This window comes from Charadrius vociferus, unplaced genomic scaffold, assembly GCF_000708025.1.
Source record: "Charadrius vociferus isolate BGI_N301 unplaced genomic scaffold, ASM70802v2 scaffold161, whole genome shotgun sequence".
NCBI lineage: Eukaryota > Metazoa > Chordata > Aves > Charadriiformes > Charadriidae > Charadrius > Charadrius vociferus.
This window is the reverse complement of record NW_009646928.1, coordinates 4,011,117-4,022,335: the sequence shown is the minus strand read 5'-3', so window position 1 is coordinate 4,022,335 and position 11,219 is coordinate 4,011,117. Positions and strand designations below refer to the sequence as shown.

Genomic DNA, 11,219 nt, shown 5'->3' with positions numbered 1-11,219 from the left:
TATTAAACGCGTATCAGCTCTATAGAAATAAATATCAATCCTGTCGCAACCAGACGTCATCTTCTTTACCAGTTACTAGACTGATTAAATTCCTTTCAGAAGACACCTGCTCCACCTCCTACCCCTCCTTACCTGGAATTTCTGAGTTTGCAGATAGGCGTGTAAATCCAGCATGTTTTTGAAGGTCATTTTTTATGCTCAGAAATGATACCTCTATAGGATCTGCATTCATAAAATACTTATCTACAAAGCTGATTAATACTACTCACCCAATAAAAAAATAAATAAGAAAAATAAAATCACTAAAAGAATCAGTTTTTCAAGTAGGCTTCATCAACATATAGGCTGCTAGAGAACTTGAAATAAAGCAACGGCCTTTCAGAACATATATCTTACACATGTACCTTACCGAATGAATTGAGTCAGATTTAGTCATATTCAGGAGTTGCTAAACTTCACAAGCTTACCTGGTACTGCTATAAAATCAAATAAGAAATAAAATCAAATAATAACAAAGCCCAGCTATTGCAACATATTCCAAAAATTACAATTGCAGTATTTGACCACATCTCATCACCTGACTATTCAACTGTGTAGCGATAAAACACAAGCTGGTTTACAGATACGTAATTACAGGGAAAATCAAAACTACATTGTTACTATGTGGAGTATCCAAAGTTATATTCTAACTTTCTTCCTAATATAAGTATAGTTTATGAGGAAAATATTAAGAAATTTGAATGCATATTATTTTTTTGTCCTCAGTTTAACTTTGCAAGTTAAAAGGATGATTATTTCACTCATTAAATGAAACAGGTCATTAGCGTATGCTATGGCAAATTATTTCAACTGTACAAAGAGTGTGTTCAGAATGGGAAAACGTTAGTTGAGGTTACCGTGCCTCTTGTACGCTATTTCTATCTGTTAAGCTGCTGGCCAGAGGCTCACAAACTGGTGTTCCTAGAGATATTAAAATTGAAGGGGTAAAGGTTTTATTTGCTAAAGAGCTGTGCTGGTGATTAATGATTAATGTGCAATTCAATTAAGCTGACAAAAATACCATGTGCAGGTCAGAACTCCAAATGTAAGAAAAGGAGTTTCATCACTCTGTGTGTGTGAGAGAGGGCGTGTGTATGTGTTTGTACAAGCACAAGAAAGAGACAGAATGTAAAAATGTTTAGTACCCTTTAAGTATTTCATTGAGGTTCTGTTCTTTGGCAAACAGCTTCAAGAATAAATTTATTTTACTTCGTTTCCTGATAAATAGCTGCAGACAGATAGTTCTCTCTATCTGGCCTGACAGCTGTAAAGAGAATGTACATGAAAAAACTTAATAGTATAATTTATCAGCCCTATAGCAGCTCAGAGAGGTGCTGAAATCTCTAAAAATCAGCCTTCTTTGAAACAGAATGAGTCCAGAATTCAAGAATCCAGGCAGCAACTGTCCTCATAGGGGAAAAAGAATACATGGGAAAAATGAAGTTAGGGATAGAATCCAACTCTTGAACAAAGTACCAAAAATTAAATTTTACATAATCAGAACGGTATATTGTGATACGTTACTGAAAGGAAGAGGCCTAGTTGAAGCTTAGGCATCCTTCACCATCAGGTACATTGAACAATCAAATCTACATACTACCTATCTATACAGTATCCCAGGGATGGTTTTCTTCTCCCCTGAAGAAGAGAAGACTCCAGGGAGACCTTAGAGCAGCCTTCCAATACCTAAAAGGGGCCTACAGGAAAGGTGGGGAAGGACTCTTTATCAGTGTGTGTAGCCCTAGGACAACAGGTAACGGTTTTGAACTGAAAGAGGGTAGCTCTAGATTAGATATTAGGAAGAATTTCTTTACTGTGAGGGTGGTGCGACACTGGCACAGGTTGCCCAGGGAAGTTGTGGATGGCCCATCCCTGGAAGTGTTCAAGGCCAGGTTGGATGGATGGGGCTTTGACCAACCTCATCCAGTGTAAGATGTCCCTGCCCATGGCAGGGGGGTTGGAATAGATGATCTTTAAGGTCCCTTCCAATCCAAAGCATTTTACGATTCTTCCACATCTGAAAAGTTACAATTCTTGTGGGGAGGGAAACTCAGATACATGGGTGACATATTAGCAGTTTCTCCAAAACTGGTTCCAAATCTTTCTGTTGACAAAGACTATTCACAAAACTGATGCTACTTTTTCTTGTGGTATGCAACTGGAAGTAAGTCTTGTGGAAATGTTAGCCCTGCCTTTTCTCTTTAAAAAACATTGTGTACTCTTTCCATAAGAACAGCAACCTGCCTTTCAAAGAAATCCTTCCTCATAGGCTTACAGATGTGTATGCTGTGCCACAGATTCTAAGGACTTTTCTACATTAGAGCACTCAGATATGAAAGTTAATCGAGCTAAGGTTTTAATCTCTTATGTCCATACTACCTTGATAGTCAGTCTCTTACAACCAATAATAAGAGTTTCCTGTATCAAGGACCAGTTTATTTAATGTGTGTAATGGGGCAGTTTTCACACTTACAGTGATACAATGTCAGTGATGTTATATGAAGACATTCGGTCAGTTATGTGAAGCAGTAAGCACTATTCTTGTTTGACTTTATCTAAAGCGCTGGTGTTTTCCTCTCTGAGTGCACTGAAGTGTCCACAACTGAAAAAGTACATAAAGCCTTGACACAGATTGTGGAATAAGGATGTGATAAAATAATAGGTTTATTAGATTTATTCAGCAGCATCATTTTCCAGTTGTCTCTTCTAATCAAAGTACATTACAAAGTAATTATAAGCATTCTAATTAGAAATAGTATATATTTTGAGAAGTCAGATATAAACCAATCAAATAGCGGAAGTCTCAATGATTATAACTTTAGAAATCTTTAAATTATGAGTAGCTAGCCAGGAATGCGGAATAACATGTTCCTGAGTGGTACTCAAGAGTTTCCTCAAAATGGTTCATGTTGTGGAAACTACCTTGGCTAATTAATAGAAAAGCTCATAGGATGCACAGTATATTCTGATAGAAAGTTATAGAAATAACCAGATAGCTACAAAGACTGCATTAGTAGAAATTGTTTCCCTTTCTATTAATGTCCACCTCATGAAATAAATAGTCAATAAAATTAAATTTTCACATTAAAAAACCTGAATAATTTCTTAAATGAACTGATATCTTTCGTATTTTGCTGTTTGGAAATAAGCTGTTATAGAATCTAGCTACTTCATTTAATAGTACAAATTACTTCCAGAGACTCCAGCCAAGAACAGAGATATTCCATTGATGAGCAGGAGAAAACCTCATTAAATTAAGTACTCATGGCACTAAAATCTAAATATATCAGATCTTTTTAAGAACACTATTAATGGAATTGTGTTAATTGGTATCTAGAGGAAAAGTACGTGTCTTATGGATTGAGAGGATATTATTTTATCTCAGGCAGTTAAAATATTGTAAGAACAACATTTTGCACAGCATAACGATGCTGCGTTGACTTGTCTATCTTTTGTTTAACACAAGATAAACAGAGACACCCATTTTTACATACAGTAGTATATAAAATAGGTGGTAAAGATGCCCAGAGCACCAGTAGAAGTTTTTAAACATGCTGTTACATACTCTAAGATCCTATAAATCAGTAATGTTCCTATATTCACCTTGTTTGGTTCTTTTTTAGTTTAAGCATTTATATAATGAATTTATCCCTAAAGAAACGACCGATTCCATACAGATTTCTACTAGCAATATCACCGAACAAGATAATCTTTCAAAAATTTACAAATGTACAATATATTTATAACATTACTTTCAGACAGCTTCAGTGCAAAGATATACATATAGTACATCATGATAATTGTTCATAAAAATAGCAATTGGCATTTGTCAAAAAACAAGGCATAGTTTCAACATACATCTCCAGCCATTGGCTCAGACATGTATATATTTTTATAAAGCATTTGAATGTGAACCTTACTCTTCTGTTTATAAAAAATATATGTGCAAATGGATGTGTCTAATTTTCCCTAAATCAGTTACCTACTTATACCACAGAGTCCTCTTTAACAAGATTGGCGGTGTCTTTAAACGTATCCTCTGTTGCTGTATAAGCTAATGGTTGGTCTCTCTTCAGAGTAATCTTGGGAGGCAGTGAAGGAGAAGGGGTAGAAACATTTTCTGTGCCCTGTTGCTTTTCCTTTTCCATCTGAAACAATAATCATAAAATCCAAGTTTACATTCTAGTGTACAAAATATGCAGCCTTAACTTTCAGAAACGTTAAATAAATATAAAAGTATTTTGCTAAAGTCAAATGTCACGGTATAAGTTATTTCTGCACATCACCACCTGTAACAAAAAATTAAATGCTAATTTCACCTCAGATGGTACAGCAGAGTAAATACACTACTACAAAGTTACTCAACACATTGGGACTTCTACTTTAATGCTTAATGTGAGTAGTAGCTTGATATGTCTATATGCACATACATGAATGTAGATAACATTGGCACTACTACTGTTTGTAAATAGGTACAACCATTAGTGTTGGGGAAATGGATCCTTGGCTTCTTGAATGCACCCTCTCACCTTGTTCAAGCATTAGAAATCTAAATTCGTCACAAAAAGCAGCTAGTTTTAGTCATGTGACGGTGGGACTGAGATTCTTAAGTCACTTAGACCACCTGGAAATTTTAAACTATAAGATGAAAAGGGCTGGAATTACTGGCTCAACTTAGCAGAACTCCAAACCTTCATGCCCAAGCCAGGGGAGAATTCCTCCAGCACATATACCTCCCACTGGCATACCATCTTAAGAGAACTGTCTCATCCAACTGTATGGATGAAAAAAATAGGGCTAATATAGAAACGGCTGCAGTACACAGAGCTATTGAATTTTTGTGCAGTGCCGAAGCTAGAACTGAGAAAGCAGAAATAGACACTTCACTCCTAATGCAGTGCAATAGCCTCCTGCGTGCGCCGGGTCCCTGAGCTGTACCAGAATGCACCAGCAAGCTGAAACCAGCCCCTGAGATCCCGGAGCAGGAGCAGGCCACAGTGCTTGGGCTGGGAAAGCAGAGATGTGGGCAATGCAGTTCTGCTGCCTGAGCTGGATGCCTGCTGAAGACCCTGTTCTGCACGAGACTTTATAACTTTTGTCAAAACCACTTTAGTCCTACCTTGACCTGGGCTGGAATTTCTGTGCTGCTTCACTTAGCAGCAGAATTTACCCATAATGTTTATCCTATGAAAGCAAGAACAAAGTCCAGCAGTACAGTAACTGAAAAATAGAATTATACAATATTAAGCAATACCTCTGCATATATTGGGTTTTCAAAATTAGTGTTTTGTTTCATTTTTCTCTTGAAGAAACTCCACTTTGATTCCTGAAACATAAAAATTATTAGAACCTTAGATATTTTTCTCACAACTTCTCTGGAAACTGACATCACTGTTGGTGTATTTCACTTGCACTGATTGCTAACTCAGTGATTTCAGCTGGATGTTCTTACATTACCATGTTGTAATTCTAAGTATGAGACCCAACTTTCTTTTCTTCTAGATAACCAGTTATGGTTATTTTACCTAAAGCAGTATTCACGAGGCTAGGCCAGAAGGCAATAAAAGTGACTACATTAATTCGTGGAAGCCTATCATTCCAGACAAATAGGTCAAAGAGGAAAAAAAATCATCTTGAAAACAACACAAGAGCAATTATTGAGGAACATGAAACTACCACAGGTTGACAGAGCTGTCATTTCAAAGCTCATCAGAGGTGCTTTTTAGTGCACCATGTGTGAAAATAATCCTGTAAACAGGCCATCACCAGCTCATTCAGATGTTTTTTAAGACATAAAAATGTATCTTCCATGAATCATTAATAAATTAGATGAGGTAATACTTTGATCTTGATTGTTAAAATGTCCTATAAGACCACATAGAACAAGAGTCTTAAATGTCCTTGCTAGAACTTTTAAATATCAATAAATTTACAAATATATGTGAAAAAAAATGATGACAGTACACTGACTAAATTTCTTATTTCAATTTTCTGTACCAAAAAAACCCCTGAGTTTTCACTGTTTTAAATCAAAATGTAATTTTTCTTGGGTTTTCTTTTCTTATTTTATAGTGGGGGGAGGGGGAAGAAAAAAAACCCCACACACTGCTGCCTCTGTCAAGGTATAACTCATTAGGGGTTTACAAATAATTGTTAAATTCTGAGGTAAAGCCTTAGTTATAACCATTTCTGCTGGGGAGCAATGACAATTCACAGCAGTTACATTACAATTTTCAGACTAGTACCTCCCCTCAAAATGAAGCACAAAAAACAGTGAAACAAAACTCTCTATTCCAATCTGTTTGCTTCAAAATAACTGGATGGGCCAGGAAGAAGAGAGGGTTTGATCCCACTAGATCGTTACCGTGTGCCCTGGGCAATTCTGTGCTTGTGCTTCTTTTCTCTTATCAAACTGTTCCTGACCAGCTTTTGTAAGTCTTGCAAATATGGTCCAGTTAGTTGAACTTGATGCAGATTATGTGCCAACTCCATGGCATTATTTAAACAGAATTGAAACTATATTGCAGTTTCCCTAACAATTAAATTTCCCTGATTTGGAGCACATAACAAACAAGGCAGCCTTAAAGCCTTTCTACATCCTACCTGAGGTGCATCTGTACTCTGAGGGGGTTCCTTCGGACTAGCAGATATCACAGAGGCATACACAGGATTTTCAAAATTTTCATTTTCCTCACTACCAGATGCTGCTACCTGTAGGAGGAAAAAGGGAAATCAATGTTCTTCAAAGAAGAAAAGAAGGTCATAAAGGAAAATGAAAGATGAAAGTCAACCCTGAGTTTCTCTTACATGTGTTGCCCGAACAACTGTAACTGCACTGGCTGTGCTGGCTCCACCATCTCTGGTTGCATACATTGGATTTTCAAATGTGATCGGCTGTTTCCCTGACTCCACTGCAAAGTTTTCATTCTATGAAGGAATAAACCCAAAACAACAACTGCACTGCAATAAACACATCCATATTCCTAGGAATTAATTTATAGTCCAATTCTTAATCTCAGGGAACAATGCATGTTTACTTTCACATAGGCTTAGACAAAATCTAGCGTCTGTTAAAATCAAAACATTAGTTTATTATCCATTATTTTACTCCCTGACTTAGCAGCCTACACCACTGTTTGTTCCAATAGTACTCCATTTCCTAGCTGGACAAAAAAACCCCCACATTTCAACAATTGACTCAAAGTATTTTACGATGAGGAAAAATGACTCTCTCACAAACCACACCTTAAACAAGGAAGAGATATCAAAGAAAGCATAATCCCAAAATAAAGGTTTCCTTTTAGAGACTTCAAATTGATATACAAATTAATAAGCACTATCTGAAATACAAAATAATAGGATTCATTCATTTTGTCCCAGCAGGGAGATTGCTATATTTTTTGAGACAAAGCAATACGTGCATCCCTAGTTATAACATATGAGTTATGTCAGAAATAAAATGTTTCACAGTTTTTAGCACATATCTTATTATAAATCAATACTTTGCCCATTCACGAAGACCATTGCGTGGATAGCAGCTACTTCACAGATATTGTGCCAAACCCTGAGTTGCATCTACGGTGCCTGTATCAAGACCTGCTATTAGCAATGTAAAAACTGCCTCAGTTGGACTTCAGTATGTAAAGGGAGCCTACAGGAAAGATGGGGAGGGTCTCTTTATCAAGGAGTGTAGTGATAGGATGGAGTAATTTCAACCAGGCCAAATGCAAGATCCTGCACCTGGGTCGCGGCAATCCTAAGCACAAATACAGGCTTGGCAGAGAATGAATTGAGAGCAGTCCTGAGGAGAAGGACTTGGGGGTGCTGGTTGATGAGAAGCAGAACATGAGTCGACGATGTGTGCTCACAGCCTAGAAAGACAACGGCATCCTGGGCTGCATCAAAAGAAGCGTGGCCAGCAGGTCAAGGGAGGTGATTCTACCCCTCTATCTGGCTTTGGCGAGACTCCACCTGGAAAACTGCATCCAACTTGGGAGTCCTCAGCACAAGAAGGACATAGACCTGTTAGAGCAGGTACAGAGGAGGACCATGAAGATAATCAGAGCACTGGACCACCTCTCCTATGAGGATAGGCTGACAACAGGGGTTGTTCAGCCTGGAAAAGAGAAGGCTCTGGGGACACCTCATAGCAGCCTTCCAGTACCTGAAGGGGGCTTACAAGACAGCTGGAGGGGGACTTTTTGGAAGGCATGTATTGATAGGACAAGGGGGAATGACTTCACACTAAAGGAGGGTAGATTTACATTAGAGATCAGGAAGAAATTTTTCACTATGAGGGTGGTGAGGTACTGGCACAGGTTGCCCAGAGAAGCTCTGGATGCCCCATCCCTGGAAGTGCTCAAGGTCAGGCTGGATGGGGCTTTGAGCAACCTGGTCTGGTGAGAGGTATCCCTGCCTATGGCAGGAGGGTTGGAACTAGATGATCTTCAAGGTCCCTTACAACCCAAATCATTCTATATTTCTATGATTCTGTGTCAATATTAGGCCAGAAAATGGAAAGTACCGTAAAGTTTGTCATGCATGAAAAAGAATTGAGGTAATATTCAAGCCTAAGGATTGAATATTTACTGAAATGTTCATATGGTTATTTCATGACACAAGCTGCCTAGTTTTAACAAATAGCGTGTTTCTTCATCTAGAAAAAGGTCATATATTATGAGCTCATCTTCACTAGCTGTTTCATTTCATATTAATTTACTGTCAGTTAAGTCTGTAATTTATCTTTAACTTTAAAAGTTCAGGGATTTTCCAGTGTAGACTTTGCAGCAAGTGCTTATTATTCAGACACACACGTGATCTGTTTGCTGTAAGTAAAAATCTTTGTACATTGTACTTCTTGTGGTAAACAGAGCAATATTTTTTCCTTGGAAAAACTATGCACTATATGAAACACAAGGATGTGCTATTTCTCAGATGTGCATAACAAAACATGGATGAAGTAGAGTTACACTTTATGATGTCCCCAAAACTATTAAACATGATTTGTTTAAACTTGCTAAAATAAGAAATTCTTCAATTTATAATTTGTTGTGCAAAGTGATGTATCCTGTGGTTAGGCCTGAGTTTTACCTCTGAAGTTTCTAACATACAGCGTGGATTTGAAAACCACACATTTTAGCCCATTCTACGTAACACAAAGGCCCTCAAAGAATTCCTTATTACAATATTTTCATTTGCCTATTCATTCCCCATATAGTCCATGTATATGCTGAAATATGAAAGGCAGTAATCGACTTAATTTCTACCACATAAATCTTGAGAAAAGTCACATTATTTTCAAGAACAGCCTGCATTTGTCCTTGCCTTCAATTTACAAAAATCTATTTCAGGAAATTATCAATCAATGTTCACTTCTTTTTCTAGGACACACTTATCATCTCACTATCTTTTTTCATGAAAGACTATCAGCTAAAAATGACATTAGAAGAACACACTTCTTAAAAATAATTTCAGAAATAAACCTTACCATTTGCATTGCTCTGTCTATAGCAGAGTCTCCTCCAAACCCAGAGACTCCTATGTCCATACTCACATCTGCTCCAGATCGGAAAGTTACCCCATTGCCATTTTCAGTAGATTTTACAAGACTGCTTAAACTAAAAAAAAAAAAAAAAAGAACAGATTATACAGAAGGAGAGCTTATAAAACAGATTCTCCTAGTTGTTCTTCTAAGCATAATTACCACTTGGAATTTTTGCTGGCTATAAACCAACTAGCAAGGGCAGTATTTCTGCATGAGTTCAACAGGTTTTTTTAACCTGTTAGTCCATTCAGAATTATCTTAACTATCTTTATGTGTGTCCATGTAGACATAAAATGAACTCAATGAATTACAATTTCCCCAAATTTACCCACATTTTTAATATTCTTACTTCAGTGTTGATTTACAGACAAATGCATAAATCCACTCGGTTATTCAAGTTCATCGAAACTGATTTTAAAAAAAATGCAGCTGAAATGGCATACGAATTTGTGGATATAATTCCAACGACACCTATGCTAAAAATGTTTATGCATGCAAATCATGAAGATACCTACAGGATACTGTTTTCACATAAGCAAATGTTCAATCTGCATGCAGATTTACAGTAACTGCAAGCGCACATTAAATTTGCATGAGAAGTATTGGAAATGGGCTGAAAGAACACTGTCAGGCTCAAAATAATAGCAGCAGTGAGAGACAGTAGTGAGTAGCCAAATACAGGACCTTTCGCACACAACTCTGAGCATGCAACTCCCCAAAAACGTGCAACTACAAATCCACTGCAGAGTTAACCTTTGAGTTAATTTTGTCAAATTTGCCTAACTTGAAGGAAGACAGAAATATTGAAATAATCTTTCCATTTGTATGTCCTCATTGGAGCTGGCTTGTGCTAAAACTCTTGCCTACAGCCAGTGCATTGTACAGCTTTATCAGTTGGCCCGTAGGCATCAGCTGGTTCAGTTTAAAAGAATTTAAATCTTAGCTATGATTTCTGTACATAGGCAAGTCTGATGTTAAGGGTAACAACTAAGCTATAGCTTGAGTTAACTCTGCAGTAAAGGTATGAGTTTACAATTTAAAGAGGGATTGAGCAATGGCAGCATATTCATGGCAGAAATTAAAACTGTTAATCAAGCCTCACAGACGAAAAACTGACATCTCCATTTCACACGGCCTCATAACTTATATGAGAAGTATTGTTGAACAGTAAAGCTCAAGTCAGTGCATTAAAATTTCTACTTGTTCACTATCTGATGATGCAGAAAATTTCCCTTCAAGAAAGCAAGAAACGGGGAATTTCAGTGTGGAGCTTGGAGATCTCTTACAAACTCTTTGTCCTGAAGGATGGATCTGGACAAAACTTTTGCCCCTATTTGACTACGTAAAGCCATAAATAAATTTAATTAGTTCAGTGTAATCCTCCAGTGAGGAAGCAGTTATAGCTACATCCACATTACTGAGTACAATGATTTAATTACACTGATTTAAGAGCTACTACTGTGAAATTGGTGCCAAGACTATGAAGATGCAGCTTTATGCCTTTAAAAATACATAATTTGCTTACATCTCTTTTAAAAAAATTAAAATCATTACAAATATTTTGTCTTCATTTTCCTTTGATTTAAAACATAAAATATTTTTTAATTATATTTCACAAAGCTGGTTTTCACTGGAC

General features: G+C 37.0%; 1 protein-coding gene across 1 annotated transcript in view; it reads right to left on the bottom strand.

The window, feature by feature from the left end:
- Nucleotides 1-4,025: 4,025 nt before the first annotated feature.
- Nucleotides 4,026-11,219, bottom strand: part of LRP2 (low density lipoprotein receptor-related protein 2) — a 131,118-nt gene continuing 123,924 nt past the window's right edge. The window contains exons 75-79 of the mRNA XM_009894577.1: nt 9,527-9,656; nt 6,847-6,966; nt 6,643-6,750; nt 5,294-5,365; nt 4,026-4,187 (exon numbers count right to left, since the gene is read on the bottom strand). Of these exons, the coding sequence (XP_009892879.1) occupies nt 4,026-4,187; nt 5,294-5,365; nt 6,643-6,750; nt 6,847-6,966; nt 9,527-9,656 (592 nt within the window). The remainder of the gene's footprint in view (nt 4,188-5,293; nt 5,366-6,642; nt 6,751-6,846; nt 6,967-9,526; nt 9,657-11,219) is intronic.